Here is a 16,168-nt window from a genome sequence, read left to right as displayed (position 1 = left end):
TGTGGCACAATAGAGGATGAATTCCAGGTCTCAAGCTCAAATAAAATTGAATGCCAACAAGAAGAGATAGGTCTTCAGCAGCGACTTAAATGTTTCTAGGGTCTGAGCAGTTCTTACATGAATAGGTAAGCTGTTCCAGAGATTTGGGGCAGCCACCGCAAAGTCTCAGTCTCTTGTGCCTGGATCTTGGAACATCCAAGAGCATCTAGTTGGTCAACCTCAGTGCTCTAACTGGAGTATGATGATGCAGGAGTTCTGCTAGATAAGGTGGTGCCAGCCAATTTAAAACCTTAAAAGCAAGCAATAAAACCTTAAAATCAAGGTAATAAAAGCATGAATAACTCATTCAAAATCTTTGTGAGAGAAATTGGCCTTTACCTTGGATAAAAGTCTTAGCTAAAACCAGTTAGTTTTGACAACTGAACTAATCTGTTTATTAAATTTGAAGGAGCTGTCATAAATCACACCAAGGTTCTTAACAAAAGGTCTATTGTAAGAAGCTAGAGGGTCAAGAGTACCAGCAGGGACATCTAATGGGTCAGGCCATCCAAACATAATGGTCTCAGTCTTATTTTAATTATGATTGAGGAAGTTTATGTCTATCCAATTTTGATGATCTATTTTGATATCGTTGAAGCAGTTCAGCAAAGACTGCATTGAATCTTTACTTTTTGTTTTCATAGGCAGATAGATTTGTATGTCATTAGCGAAATAATGAAAAGGAATATTATGTTTCCCAAAAGGGCAGCATATAGAATGGAAAGAGGATGGTGCCCAAAATGGAGCCTTGAGGGACCCCACAAGTAAGTGGGGCCACAGCCAAAGAATATCCGCCTAGGTGAACCGGGGAAAAACTCCTGTCGGTCAGGTATGACTGAAACCATTTAAGGGCAGTACCTTTGATGCCTACGCACTGTTCGAGACGTGATACAAGGATTCTATGATCCACAGTGTCAAAGGCAGCAGTCAGGTCTAAAAGCACCAGAGTAGCAGAATTCCCTAAATCAAGACCATTAAAAACTCTTGAAAGAGCTTTTTCTGTACTGTGGTGTGGTTTAAAACCAGACTGAAACTTTTCATGAATGCCATGGTTATCTAAGAATGCAAACTCTCTCCAAAACTTTAGACAGAAAAGACAGCTTAGAAATGAGGTTGAACTGGGAAAGAAACACTTTTTTATTCAGGGAACATCCTTATCACACCTTAGTGGTCATAATGAAAGAGGGACAAACGCTGCTCATTTCACTTTCCTCACCCAATCCAGGGATTGAGCCAGCAACCTTCCGGTACCAAACCTTCTTCTCCAACCAATATTTTAACTTGATTATCTAAACCACTTTATTTGGAGGTAAAATGGATAATGTGTGCGCATAGCAAGTGAGTAAAAATCCCTCATTGCACAAGAGTATGGTTAAAACGGTAGTTTCAAACTGAAGCAGGAAGTTGGACTGTAAACTGTGATGGATGTTTTCAATAGACAGTTTGTTGTATTTTATTATCATCATTATCAAGCTTTATTTCAGTCTGCAGCACAAGAAGAAAAATGTAAATGTTACCAAACCGGAATACATGCCAAAAAGCACATTTAATAAAAACAGAAACAAAAAAAAGGTGTAGGCTGAAGCCAAAGCTTATTATAGTAAATGGACTGCATTTATATAGCGCCTTTCTAGTCTTCCGACCACTCAAAGCACTTTACACTACATGCCACATTCACCCATTCACCCACATATTCATACACTGATGTCAGAGACTGCCATGCAAGGTGCCAACTTGCTCATCAGGAAGAGTTTCTTATCATTCACACACACACTCACACACCCTAGCACAGCCTTAGGAGCAATTTGGGGTTTAAGGACACTTCGACATGTGGACTGGAGGAGCTGGGGATTGAACCACCAAACCAAGTACTTCATTGTATTCCCCACTTCATACTCATTCAAAGTAAGTGAACTGGAAAAATCTTTAAACAAAAGATCATTATATTTCAATGTCCACAAACATAGAGTATGGACATAGCATTGTAGGTGTACACAGGCAGAAGAAACAATAACTACAGTCAACCCGACTGTACCAGAACAGAACTTTTGTTGTTGGATCTTTTTTTAAGTACAGTTATGCCAATTATGCAACATTTTTTGCTCTGCTGTCAGGATAGGAGTTTGTATCTCTAACTGTTCTGTGATGGACTTTAAATGAAATGTGTTTTATAGTTGAAAATGATTCTATGATTACTGTTCCATTATTTACATGAGCTGAAGAGAGACAAGCCCTATATTTAAGACAAATCTTTATTTCTTTACTTCCAACCATTCTATTAGAATAAAATTAAAAGTGACAGGGAACAGTATTTTCTGTGAACAAAACAAAAAAAAAGAAAGAAAGAAAATAAAAGAAAGAAAAACAGAAAGCCAGAGCAACGCAGTGGTAGTTATGTTGTGCTGATGCTTCAAATGCTTTATTTGGAATCAGGCTTTACTTGTTTGAACAGACTGCACCACCAGCTATTATTTCAGTGCCAACTATCATTTAAGAATTATTGATAAGTCTCAATGTAGCTGCACTGGCATTACAGGTATATCCATGTGATGTCATGTCACCTGCATAAGATACAGAATTATATCACCAAACAACAAAATGACCCAGAAGTGCAGTTACGTTATCATTAGCTTGCATTTTAGAGATGATTACTTCACTGCTGTAGACTGTTCGTACTGGGGCTGCCAGGTATGATTATGAGTACTGTATACATGACACTGGATGTTGATGAAAAAGAAAGTGCAAGCTTACAATTCTCTGAGTAAATAAAGGTGATAAAAGACAGATATATCCATGAGTGAGGTTTACACACAAGATGGTTGAAACACAGAGATGTTGCCAACTCAAAGTCTACTGGGTTTTTTTAAAAGGAAAGAAACAGGCTATTTCTAAAGTACACCAATGCCTATTTATAATAATCATCTCAACAAAACAGGAAACTGACTCACTTAATATGTTGAAGATCTCTCCATTTGATAAAAATGGATGAGGTAATAATAATACTGATGTTTACTCAATAACTTGTGGTCATACCTGAAAGTCTTTACCTTCTGATCAACAATATGTTAAAAAAGATTTGCAAACATCCACTGTCATACTGCATGTCATGTCCACCAGCAGCACATCAGCACGGTCAGTCAGCGTGGCCAGTGTGGTGCTAAGTTTGGGCATAACCTCGGCCTTTCAGTATAACGATGGTGACTCACATTCAAACAGTGTATGTCACCATGGTAACACAGGCTGCACAGCTTACTCCGGAAGCAGGTTAGGTTCAAGCAATTTGAATCCACGTATAAAGCTCACCTCCTCATGATTCATCTGTGTGGAAAAATGGCATCACTGCTGCATTCAGATCTGATAAACGAGAGAAGTGTTTTTAAAAAGTGTAACAAGAAATTATAGCACTACACGAACTGATAGCATGAAGGACTGGTTTGAGGGCAACCATATTGCTTCCCATCATGATTTATTATAGAAGAGATACATGTTTGTAGCATTTCCAGGGCACTTGCCCTCTCTGGCTATAAATTTTGTTTCCAAGAAATAGCAGGGACCTTACAGAACATTATTTGAATATCAATAATGAATGAAATTTAGTCTTGCATTTTTTCATATGAGTGACTGAAGCAATAGATTGTGCCCACATTCCCATTATCTCAGCATGAGGCCAGCTTAGTGAAGAGAAAATCTTTTCACATCTGCAGTGTAGTGACACAGTACTGCATCAAAAATCTGAACATACTGCCTTAATGGCCAGCACTGATAAGACTATTAACTTACATACTTACACTGTCTGCAGTTTTCCTTCAAAGCTTGTAGCAGTGACGATGCTACTTTCCACAGTTGCTATGTTATGTATTAGTCTTTTTATGTATTCTAATTGCTTTTTATTTGTTTAGAGTCCTTGTCATACAATTTTCCCACAATCTCTACACTTTTCAGCGAAATTGTAGCATAGTATATTTCTACAGAGTCCTACAATGACAACCTCATTTCCCAACAGAGTTCTACTTTATCTTATTAAGGTTCCCTGTGGTACCCTTTTTACATGCACTGTTTCTTTTAGTGCATGTAAAAAATGCATTGAATGTATTTCCTTCCACATAAAACATTTGCAGTGTGGAATTTGACAGGTTTCTAAGATCTGTTTGCTTTGAATGACATCTGGTATGCAATTGGTCTGTATGTAACAACGCTGCCGCCTGCTTTAGAAGTGTAACTCCCTCCACCTTCGCCTGTATTAGCATTTAGCTGTGCATGATTTTTCTTTTAATATATGTTCATATTCATCAAATGTGTATTTCAGGTTCTGTTAATTATAAGAAACTACTATATTTAAAACTTCTTGGTATCACCTTGAGATGTCACTACAACTTGCATGATTATACAGTAAGTGTATATACAACTATATATCTATCCGCAAATTACAATGAATGTCAAAGCTAAAACTCCATGTCAAGTCAAGTCAATTTTATTTGTATAGCTCAATATCACAAATCACAAATTTGCCTCAGGGGGCTTTACAATCTGTACAGCTGCAACAATGCAATACAACAACCTCTGTCCTTGAACAGAGAGGATGTTGTTTTAGTTGGTGCCCCAAGTAAATTTAATTTACATATTGACATTGATTTGGTCGACGTACAACCAACCCCTAAGTCCCTAAGTAAGCCCCTAAGTGAAACAATTTAGAGATCGAATTGTAGTTCACTGTGGCATTGTAGAGCACTGTGGCCTCTTCTTTAGAAACTTGTCAGACTCTTTCACAATCTAGATGTCTGACCAAACTGAACAATAAAGCAGGAATAGCATTGCTCGGGGACAGAGCCAAAATCCCAAGGATCAGTCTGACACAAATTCTTGGAGATCCTGCGGTTAGGAGTCAGTGCAGTATCTCACACATCTGGGTTGTGAGAGTACTGAGAAAAAGGCACATGACAGTAGCCTGAACTTTATAAGATGTCATGACTGATGAAATCAAACTTGAGCTCTTCAGCTGTAATGTGACACTTCATGTATAGAGGATATCACTCAACACCATCCCTATGGTTTTCAGGTTAGAGAATAAATCAAATCATGGAACCACATACATTCTGAACCTGCTACACTTGCATAGTGTTTAAATGTATGGTCTAACAGCACAACCCAAAAAAGGAGAGAAGTCCTTCAGTGGCCTCATCCCATCTGAGAATTGAAGACAACAAAAAACCTGCCAGACAACTTGAACATAACCACTCATAGCAAAGAAAACAATGGGAGGAATTCCCAAAATTCTGATCTGCCATGCTGATACAGACATAATGAAGAAGACTCAATGTTGTAAACACTCAGAAGTGCTCCTTCTTAGTATTGACTATTATCTGATTGAGAAACATCCCTACATCCTTTAACCACATTTGCCAATACATTTTCACATTGTCATTACATGACCATTAGGATGTTTACAGATGTTTATAGCAATAAAGCTTATAAAGCTATAATATGTAACTATTCCACATTAAAATGCCAAAAATGACTAAACCTATATTATATATTTTGCTGAGTTGTGTACTTACATTATCCTAAGTGTTCCCAACAATTTTCAAACCCCGAGAAATCTGTAATTTTAATCAGGTAACAGCCCATTTCATTTGGTCGCCTGTCAATGGCGTCATACCCCTCTATCAAAGAGTATAACTGCTCAAGATGATGATCATCTTTTGCGTATGTGTTGGCATTGTGGTTGTCCGCCACAATGGTGTCTATCAAAGAGTATACATGTACAAGATAACATGTCGGCATTGTGATTGCTCACCTGAAACTCTTGACTTTTATTCAGTTTAAGTCACACTTTTACGATAAACTTTTTAGATCTTGGTCGTTTTTAACTATATCTTTTAACCAGATGAAGGATTTTAGTCATTGGGCGCCTGAAACTTAAGTTATCCTATTATTATAGTTTGTTTACGTAGCCTTCAGAAGTCAGCCCTGATGCAGCTTCCAGAAGCTAACCAATCAGAACAGAGTGGGCTCATGGAGAGGGGGGCCTTAAAGAGACAGGAGTTAAAATGGCCTGTTTCAGACAGAGGCTGAACTGACAGGCTTCATAAAGGGCCAGTATAGGACAAATTAGGAGGTTTTTTTTAACTGTGAATCGTGCCAAGATATTCCAGTAGAGCCCCAGAAAAAGTTATATAATCATGTGCATGATACATCCCCCTTTAAGGCAAATAGAAGGAAGATTGTATTTGTTGTTTTAGCCAAAGTTGATATTATCTTCATTAGCTGATGTTTCCATGGCAACAAGTAAAATCCAACCAAAAGACATACCGTAACTTTATAGCAACAGCTTTCATTGACAGATTTTGGTAATCAGAGCTACATACATCAATTATGTTTACATGTATTCAAATTATACATCTACTTCTATCACTCTGATTATGACAATAATACTGCTAAGCTGCTTACACGCCTATCCCTTGGTGGATCTCAAAGTGCCTCATCTACCATTCAGGAGCTGTGGATCTGTCAATCATCATCAAAAGCCTCCCAGTTGAAGAGCTAATCCTCAGATGAGGCTGACAGAATGAAATATTTGTATCAATGAAGCACATCAGACAGCTTATCACACTCCCTGCACTTTAACCTTATATGTATTTCTGTGCAGCACACGTGTTGGCTGGCTTAGTCATGCAAAGGCAGAGGAAGTAATAGCCTTCCCAGAATACATCACAGTTTTTCTGTCATCTTTACCTCACGCAATCAAACTCATGATCACTGCCTTTCACTTTTACAACTGAGGCTGCACCGTTAGATTAAACCTGAAGAGGACATGACAACAAGCTCTTACCTTGAAATACAAGTAGAATCAAGGTAAGAGCTGTGATCCCTCATTATTTTTCACATTTTACACCCATTTCAGACATGAAGGGGAAAGTTCTCATCTTTGCAGTGAGCCATCAAATAGAGAGACACATGTAAAATTGCAGAAAAACAATCCAGACCATATAATCACACTCTGATTTCCTGTCATCTCTCTACTGTCTTATAAAGATATGAAAAGCCCAAAGAAATCTTTAAAAGGAGAAAATGTCAAAAACGGTAACAACTGAGACATGCCGAGGACCCCGCCACACTGTAAGAAGTTTAACTGCTTACTCAGCATGCTGTCCTCTCAAACTCTCGGGGGGAAAGCGACATCAACAGAGGATGTTGGTGACATTCAGGAAACAGCCTCTACATCGCTCATCGTCACACCGGCAGGATGAATCTTTAAAGGTGTGTTGAGCCACTTTTGCTGCTGGCAAACAATCTGAGCTCTACAATTCAGCAGGGGCAGTGGGAAGCATTTCCTCCGCGTGTAGGAAGAGACAGAGAGAGAGGCAGAGAAGAAACAAGAGCGAGGGAGAAAATAGAGGGAAAAACGCAGCAATAGACAAACAAAAATAATGTTGGATAAATGTTCTAACCAGAGAAGAGTAAGAGAGTGGGGGGGGGGGGGGGGGGGGGGGGGAATAGGCACAGAATCAGCGGGGTTTGATGTAGAGAGGAATTTTGCACTTGCTGAGCTAATTGCTGTGATGGATTGGTCTTATTCCCCTGAGCACGGAGCTCCTGCCTGTGCAATAACACAACAAGATGACTTTGCCAATCTGCACGTTAGGCAGTTATGAAAGAACTTTGCCACTATCTGCAGTTGCTAATATTGTCATTGTGTTGCGAAGGCAGCAGCAACCCACTCAGAGCTAAAACTGTAATATGGAAGAATTGATTTCTCAGAGGAAATCATTCCAGGCACTCCCTGGGTCAGTTTTGCATTTGATTAGTGCAGGGCTATTGTCGAGGTATTAAAGGAGTGATCATTTATTCTGATTTGATTAATTCATCAGCTGTACTGTGTAGATCCTTACTTATAGCCTCGGCCACGTGCGGGGGAGCCAAGAGGCTGCCCATGTGAAGTGAGGCAAGCAGGAACAAACATACGCACACACAGGCTGAGGAAACCTGCACACACACTCCCACCAGCTGCACAAACCTGGGCCAGCACCCTCGCATTAATCAATACTATTCTTAACGAGGCTTGGTTCAACTTGCAGCCACACGCATGCGCGCACACCCACCACATTTCTCACAGGGAAGCCCTGATTAAGTCATACCAGCCTCCTTTCCTAAAATGGAGTGTTGCGTTGGATCTGAGCTGAGCTGAGTGGAGCAGAGAGGATCTTTAATAACGAAAGAAGACAGCCTCCGGGGAAAGACCCCTGGAGAGAGCAGTCACGTGTATGGGGTACCCAGACCTCTATCTGTCTAATCGCACAGCCAGTGTTACTGTACACAGAGCTGCTCAGGAGGGTTACATGAACCACCTGTGAATGTGTTTGAGAGAATGACTGAAAGAAAGGAATGCATTGGGACGTGATAGGATGTGTGTATTCATACCAAACTGAAAGAGGGAGGGGTGTGAATTTTTGGGGGAATCTCACGATTCAATTTGATTCAGAATTGGTTCTCAATTCAAAATTGATTCTCGATTGAAGGAATAGAAAAGGGGACACTGTTCTCAGTCTCTTGCTCCAGTAAACTGTGTGCCAAATCATCAACTGGTGTCCTTATTCCACTGAAATACAATATGAAACATAACTGGCAGGTAAAATAAATTTTCTGCAGCCTTTTTATTTTAAAAAGCTAACTGCATTCATTTATGAATGAATTAATTTGAAAGCATCTTACACTCTCCTGCCTGTATGAGAATAACAAAATGAGGGGGAGGAGGAGTGCTCCATTGTGTTGTTATAACATCATGTCTCCAGCAGTGGACAGCAGCCTCTCTGCTACACCGTTAGCTCCGGGGAAAGCAATCGCTTTACAGCACTTAGTCTGTTTCTGAGGTGAAACAGACTAAGCACCAAGTTATTTTCTTCAACTCAGCGTTGGTTAACTCTAGCATGTCCAGGTGCTGCCACCTTTTTCGTTCCGTCAATCACATTAATCACATTATTAACTAACATTTAGAAAATAGATTTTTGACATTTGTGAATCAATCCAGAATCGTAGGAGATAAGAGTCGAGATGCTTATGTGAATCGATTTTTTCACCCACCCCAAGAAAGAGGAGGGAGAAAGAGTGTATGTGTGTATGTGTGTGTACGGCCATGTACATTTCATACCAGCTCTACTGCAGATGAAAACTACAGTATGACTTATCTCCCTGTTGCTCAGACATCTTCAACAATGATGGGTTTTTCTTATTTTTTTCATCCTAAGAGCAGGACATCATCATGTCCCACGCTGCCCTGCACACCAGATTTGTTTTCCATGATAAAAGGAAGGTCAAGAACAGAACAGAAAGGGCTCTTTTTGTATGAGAAGGCAATGAGCTGCTTGTGTTCACCTCCACATCCACACACACACACAAACACACACACACACACACAAACACACTGTATGTTAACCCGCCACCTCTCTCTCAGCTAGGAAACTCTCTTTGACATTTTCAGCCAATTGTAAACCTCAGAGGGGCAGAGGCAAAGGAAATAATGACTGAAAGTGACAAAGTTACTAAGATGCAACCACTCCTAATCATCACTACCAGCCACTGCCTGTGCTTCACCTCTTTTCCCTTTGAGTGTAAGATGACAGTGATGGAGAGGGGTGAGGTGGGGGGACTAAACAAGTGTCTGAAATCAACAGAAACAGCAGGGTCCTCACAATTAAAATCAAGGAGAGAGACGTAATGATGGGTATGATGGCTTGTTTCATGTGTGGCTGGGAGGGGAAAATTAGCAAATGAGGGCCTTTCTCTCTCCCTCTCTGTCTGTCTGACTCTCTCACCCTCATCTTTCCAGCACTCGATCAGCAGGCCTCTAATTTCAAGCTACAATCAGCGAGTGCCTCCTCCATGCTGCATCCTCCCAGAACGCAGAGCTCATGTTGGGATACTTCCTCATCAGCCAGGTTTGTGCTCAGGGGCGTTGACAGCCCTGGGCCTTATAAACCTTACAATGCCATTTTTACCTTATATTGCCCCCCCCCCCTCACCCCCCACCCACTGTGCAATTATTATTGCTATCATGACTGACTGACTATGGTAACTAGCTGTTGATAGACAGCTATCTTGCAAAGCAAACTATGCCTATAGTATATTTCCCAAGTGAAGAGTTAATTGCTTATCAATTTGATTTTGATGACCAGCAACAGCATTGTTGCAAGGTGCTGAAAGGCTGATGCAGCGGCAGATGCCTTGCTTTGCAAGATAGCTGTCTACCAACAGCTAGTTAGCATGGCTATCCCTCAGGCTGGCTAGCTAGCCAGTCAGTCATGATAGCAATTATATTGGTAAAGGAGAGCTGTGTGAATCTTATGGCATTACAGCCAATGTTTTTTACCACCACTGACCACTGTCAGGTTATAGTTAGCAGCAAAACACTGATTTCCATTTGATATCTGCATCATCACGATGCAGAGGAAAATGTCTTCTTTCTTTGAAAAAATGACAGAAACCCCCAGTCAGGGGCTTGTGGCTAGCAGTACAAGACGTAGGTTATGGCTTAGGGGAGATTTATGATAAGTATGTGTAGGTTATTTTTTCTGAATGGAAATCTATCTCTCATTTATAAAATTATCATATATAAACATAAGATATTCTGTGTGAAGCTATTTTATGAGATTAATAGGCCCAGATGCTGTGAGCAACTACATAAAATCATTTCATAACAGTAGCTAGTGTGACCCTATCTAAGATTGATACATATGGATGCATGTTGGCATATGTAATTTATTCAAATAATTTGTCATAGTGTGAGCTTATGAACATGGGTGGTGATGATAACACTCATGTTTTGTCTCCAAATACAGACGAGCCAGGAAGGACAAAGGAGGGATAGATGAGAGGTGAGAGAGAGCTACTAGGAAGGAACTGAGGAGAGAGAGGAAAGAGACAGGAGAGATGATGGTGAGAAGAGCCAGGAGGCCTCTGGTACAGATGCACACATAGCTGAAGCCCCTGACTTAGGGACCCATGAACAGGGCCAATGCAAGTGAAGAATTAAGGTTTCCCACACAGTCAGTTTGGCCTACAAAAACAAGCATTCCAACAGAGCTGGTTTCAAACGGTTGACTTGCTGGAATACTCTGTACAGAAAAATGCAGCATTCTGCTTTGTGTGTAGGCTCTATGCAAAACCAAAACAACTAAGAGACCAAAAAGATTCCCTCATGAGTACTGGGTATACTAACTGGAAAAGAGCCCTAGATTCCTTCAGGGAGCATGAGAGTTCCACCATACATATCGTCCTGGAAGAGTTTTAAAGCTACTCAAGTCCATGGCGATGTAACAGAGCTGCTGCAAGCAGCAAATATCAGTGGAACTGTTGAACACAGGGAATACCTTCAACAAATAGTGGCAGTGACAACCTTTCTTGGGGAAACAGGGGATTGCTTTCCAAGGTCACAATGAGGGAAAAGATAGTGACAACCAAGGCAATTTCATGGAGTGCATCCAGCTATATAAGCAATTTGATCCATTTTTACAAACATACAAACCTCCATCACATACTACCAACACTCACCATCAACCCAAAACGAAATGATCCAAAGCTGCTCTGACATCATAACAGCATTAATTATTTCAGAGCTCAAAGCAGCAAAAACGTAGTCAATCATAGTAGATGAAGAAAGGGATCAGCATTCAGAGCTACTTAATCTGTCGGTATGTGACTTCACAAGACATGGTAAAGGAGCGATTCCTTGGATTTTGACATCACAGAGGAACAGCTTGTCAAACATGGATTCCAACATCTCACATGTGTTGCTCAAACATATGATGACGCCTCTGTTATGAGTGGAGCAGTAGGGGGTGTTCGAGCTCGCTTCAGACAAAAACATCCTGAAGCAATTTGTGTCAATTGCTATGCCCATTAGCTAAATCTGGTCCTTTGTCACACTTGCAAAGCTGTCCCTGAAGCATGTGACTTGTTTGATCTGCTGGAGAGTGTCTATTCTTTCTTTAACACATCACTAATCAATCATGACAAACTGAAAGCTTTGAAGAAACACCTTAGTATAGGGGAGGGAGAACTTGTCCACTCGTTCAAGACTCGCTGGGCATGCCAGGTTGAGTCTGTCAAAGCCATCCTGGAAAACCTCCCTACTGTGATCCGGACCCTTCAGAACACCTCAACACCCTTAGAAATGTGACTGCAGTCAAAGCTTTGCAGATTCGCCATTAGAAGCACAATGGGTCAGGGATGGCTCGGTCACTTGGTTGTAACATCCATTGAGAAGGAGGAGTTACTGGCTGGTCTGGACCATGGAGAGGTCATTGCTTAATTTAAGCCGAGACACTACAGTCTGATGCTTCCCCTTTCAAAGTCCTGAGACAGATGTAACAAGAGTGACTACAAGAGTAACTTAGTCCTCATGTTTTGGCACTGCAGGATTAATGGTATTTTCTGTTCTTTTCTAAATTTAGCTTAAGTAAGCAACATGTGACAAGCATTTTGGGATCACTTAACAGACAGAATGAAGACTACTATTTTTTCAAGTTCATTTAGGGATTGTATCATTAAGGAGAGACAACCTGTGTGTCCCTTCCTTTGAAAGTGGCTGAAGGCTTAAGTCTCTGTGCTGTGGTCATAGCATGAGCAGATGTTTTTCATTTTCATTATTTGACATCTCATCTTTTCCTTCAATGTGGCTAACAGTGTTTTCTCGCTTTGGTTCATTTACAAGTAATATTTCCCAATCAACAATGAGATTGTCAGTCAAGTATGTAGAATTTGGACACGTTTTGTTGGCGTGTAGATCCTCATATTTAAGAAAAAATAAGTGAAAATGGTCCATTTAGAGGTTTTAAGTTTCCCCTGGACCCCCCTAGAAGGTGGTTACAAGTCCTCCAAACACCCCTGCTTGTGCTCACTCTGTGGCTGGCAAGCTTTAGAGACACACACACGCACAATCTGTTGTGCACACTCATGTGCGATTGGTCTGCATTTCAGCAATCTATTACATAGACATGGTAAATACTTAATCTGTAGGTCAATAGGCAGAAAATTCACCAATAATCAATTTTAATAATAGCTTAAAGTCACCCTCCACTCAAAGATGTGATTGGCTTGTTTGAGCTTCACTGTGCAGAATGATGAATGTGCAGAGTTTGACAACAGAAGGATGTTTTAAACTTCATCTTCGGAAAGTGGAAAGTTTCTCTGTGCTCACCTTAAAGAGAATGGACTTAACAGTGAAGTAGGAGACATCTTGTGTCGAGCAGTTAAACTTGTGAGATGAAAAATATTTGCATATTTATAGTGTCTGGATTTTTTTTCTTTTAGGGAATAGTAGATGTAATTTTAAGAATTTTTAACATGGAAAATGAACTTTTTTTATTATTCAAATCAGAGTATTTTTATGTCCTCAAACACGTCTGGAGGGGATCCTTAAACTTTATTATAACTTGGGTCTTGAGCCGCCATACCTCTCAGTAATAATAATGTTTTACTCACCAAGTTAACTGCTGACATTCTGGAATGTAGTCTCACCGCTTAAATGTCAGATGAGGAAAAATCAGTCAATTTATAAATAAATTGGTTGAGATAATCTGGCTTGTTTGGCTTGTTTACATTCTGATTGTCTGACTCTTGTTTGCCCCTTTGGACTTCGCTGTGGCATGGTCTGTGTTCCCAGAGCTCTGCAATTATATAGATGAGCAAATTATAACTGATAGAAATGATGGTACAAAAATGAGACTCAAGAAGAATTACAAATTGGTACAAGACTAAGTGCTGCAATTGAGAGTGCATGCGTGCGTGCAAAGTTGACCAAACCCTTTCAATGAAAAAAAAAAGAGAACAAAACTAGGCTGAGAAATTGTGATAACCATTTTCCACTATTCTCTGACATTTTATATACTAAATAAATAATACCTGCCAGAACAATCGCTGTCAGTCCCACACATAACATACAAAACACAAACCTGCTCTTACCCTACATCCTTCCCTTCACACATCCACCACCTTTTTTAAAACATGCAAATTCTTTCCTCTCAAAGGTCAGATGAAGCATGACTCACTAACTTCCCCACTAGGGTACGTTTTATGCGTGTCCTAGCGGGGACAAGAGCACAAAGCACCGGAGCAGGCCAAGACTTTCAGAAAATAGAGGTTATTTAGCAAAAAAACCTTGCAGTCCTCTTGAGAGTAGTCATGGGCTGAAGCCACCGGCGGTGTGCGCTTTAAATTTAGCACGAGAGGAAAAGAGCAGCTACTGTATAATAAGCAAGAGGAGAGAATAAGTTGAACTTTGGCCTCAGCTCCCTTTTTTTAGATGACAGTGGCGACCTTGGAAGGGTGAGGAAGGAGATTGATGAGGCCATTTTGCTTAATGAGCTCATGAGAGAACTGCCCCTCCCTCTGAGGGAAGGCCAATCATCTTCCGTTCAAGGTAAGAAAAAAAAAAAAAACAAATGTCAGTGTGATCTGCAGTGGACTCACCTCTCTCCATCCTAGCTTGTACACATCAATTATAATAGGATTGAACAAATTTCCTTCCATCTACCTCTAAAAATAGCGACAGACATGGGTGATGGTGAGAGTCCATGCATGCGTAAGGATTTGTCTAATGGGGAAAGGGCTGGTTACACCACAAAGCATGGTTTTAGAAGATTATATGAAGCGTTTTTCAGTTTTAGGATCTGCTACACGTGGTCTGTTTCAATCCTTTAAACTGGTCGGAGTGATTTTTAAACTTAACAAACAAATGAAACGCACACAAAGTCCACCATGCACTAAATGCCTTCAGCATCCTCACACACTATCCTTGCCTCAAACAGAAGTTGCTCGTTGATGATAAGATAAAAGGTCGCCATGGAAACAGGGATTTTTCTGAGATGCGGCCACCGTGGGGGGAAAAACATGAGGGAAACACAGAGGAAGGAGATGGAAGAGATGAAGAGAGAGTTGATGCGAGACAGAGAGGGGAAGCTAGGTGGAGGGAGTGAGAATGAAACCTGCAGGATCCTAAAAAAAAATGTGACCAAGACCGGGTGTGAAAATTGCTGAGGCAGCTAGAATTTCACCACCTGCGCTCATGGGAAATCATCAAAACCTCCCAATCTGGGTTACCCCATATTAGGAAAAGAAAAAAAGGGGGACCGGAAAGGGTAGAAAGACAGAAGATGTGGGGTGATCATTTGTTCCCCACTTTCGCTGCCCTTTTTTTTTTTTTTTTCTCCATCTCTCTCCCTCAGTTCTGGAGAGAAGGTGAGAGGGAGGGGAAGAACACTCGGGTGTCCTCTTTCTTTCATCCTGTCTCTGTCTTACCTGGAGCATTGCAGTTTTTAGATCCTTCACTCTCCATTTCCTCCAGGCTGCTGTTGTCCATTTCCTGCAGTAGCCTCCTGCTTCCCCATCTCTCTTGGTCCTCCGTGCTGTGGCTGGAGATGTCAAAACCTGGAAAACGTTTGTCACAATCATAAGTCTACATTCAGTGCAGCTACAACATCTAGATGGAGCATAACTGTGATGTGATTTCCAAGGTTCGGCACTGATACCAAAACAGTACTTTTTTTATTATTTTGGAATATGAGCACGCTTAAATAAAATACTATAAAACTGGCAAAATTATGATTTGTATCAGAAACTTTCTGATCAAGGAAAGGCGTCTGTATAGACTTTGCAATAACAACAAAGTTCACTACATGTCACACTGTGTGAGATGGCGCCAATAAAGTCTTGGTCCTGATCGATGTCACACTGTGCAATATCAATTTTGGAAAAGAAAAAACAGATGCAAGTAGAGACATGTCATCAATTGTGTCATCCATCTGCAAATCATGTTGTAAAAATGGAGCAAAACACAATTTAAGATTTAGTGCCGGCACTTCTATGAACCAAAAATCCTCAAAACAGTAGGAGGAGGAGATTGTAAAGCTGGTTGTGGCTAGAGAAAAGAGGACAACATGAAACATTCACTTTGCAAAGTAATTAGAAGGTAAATGTGTTTTTAGCAGTAACATTACACTAGCTTGACGCAATCTTGCGTGTCATTTTATGCCACAATCCGATTGGTTAGTTTGTAAACATGGGTCATAGCAGCTGTCACATTGTGGGACTGGATCATAATTTTAACACAGTTTGTCTTAAGTTGCTGATCTGCCAC

At 40.5% G+C, this 16,168-nt stretch overlaps 1 protein-coding gene across 1 annotated transcript in view; it reads right to left on the bottom strand.

Moving 5' to 3' along the window:
• The window catches only part of LOC121905691 (sodium/potassium/calcium exchanger 3-like), a 64,446-nt gene that overhangs the window by 45,247 nt on the left and 3,031 nt on the right, over nucleotides 1-16,168 (bottom strand). Inside the window, exon 2 of the mRNA XM_042424141.1 lies at nucleotides 15,331-15,459. Coding sequence (XP_042280075.1) covers nucleotides 15,331-15,459 — 129 coding nt within the window. The remainder of the gene's footprint in view (nucleotides 1-15,330; nucleotides 15,460-16,168) is intronic.

Source organism: Thunnus maccoyii, chromosome 2, assembly GCF_910596095.1.
Source record: "Thunnus maccoyii chromosome 2, fThuMac1.1, whole genome shotgun sequence".
NCBI classification, from domain to species: domain Eukaryota; kingdom Metazoa; phylum Chordata; class Actinopteri; order Scombriformes; family Scombridae; genus Thunnus; species Thunnus maccoyii.
Note: the sequence above shows the minus strand (reverse complement) of the source record. Positions and strands in the feature narration are given on the sequence as shown.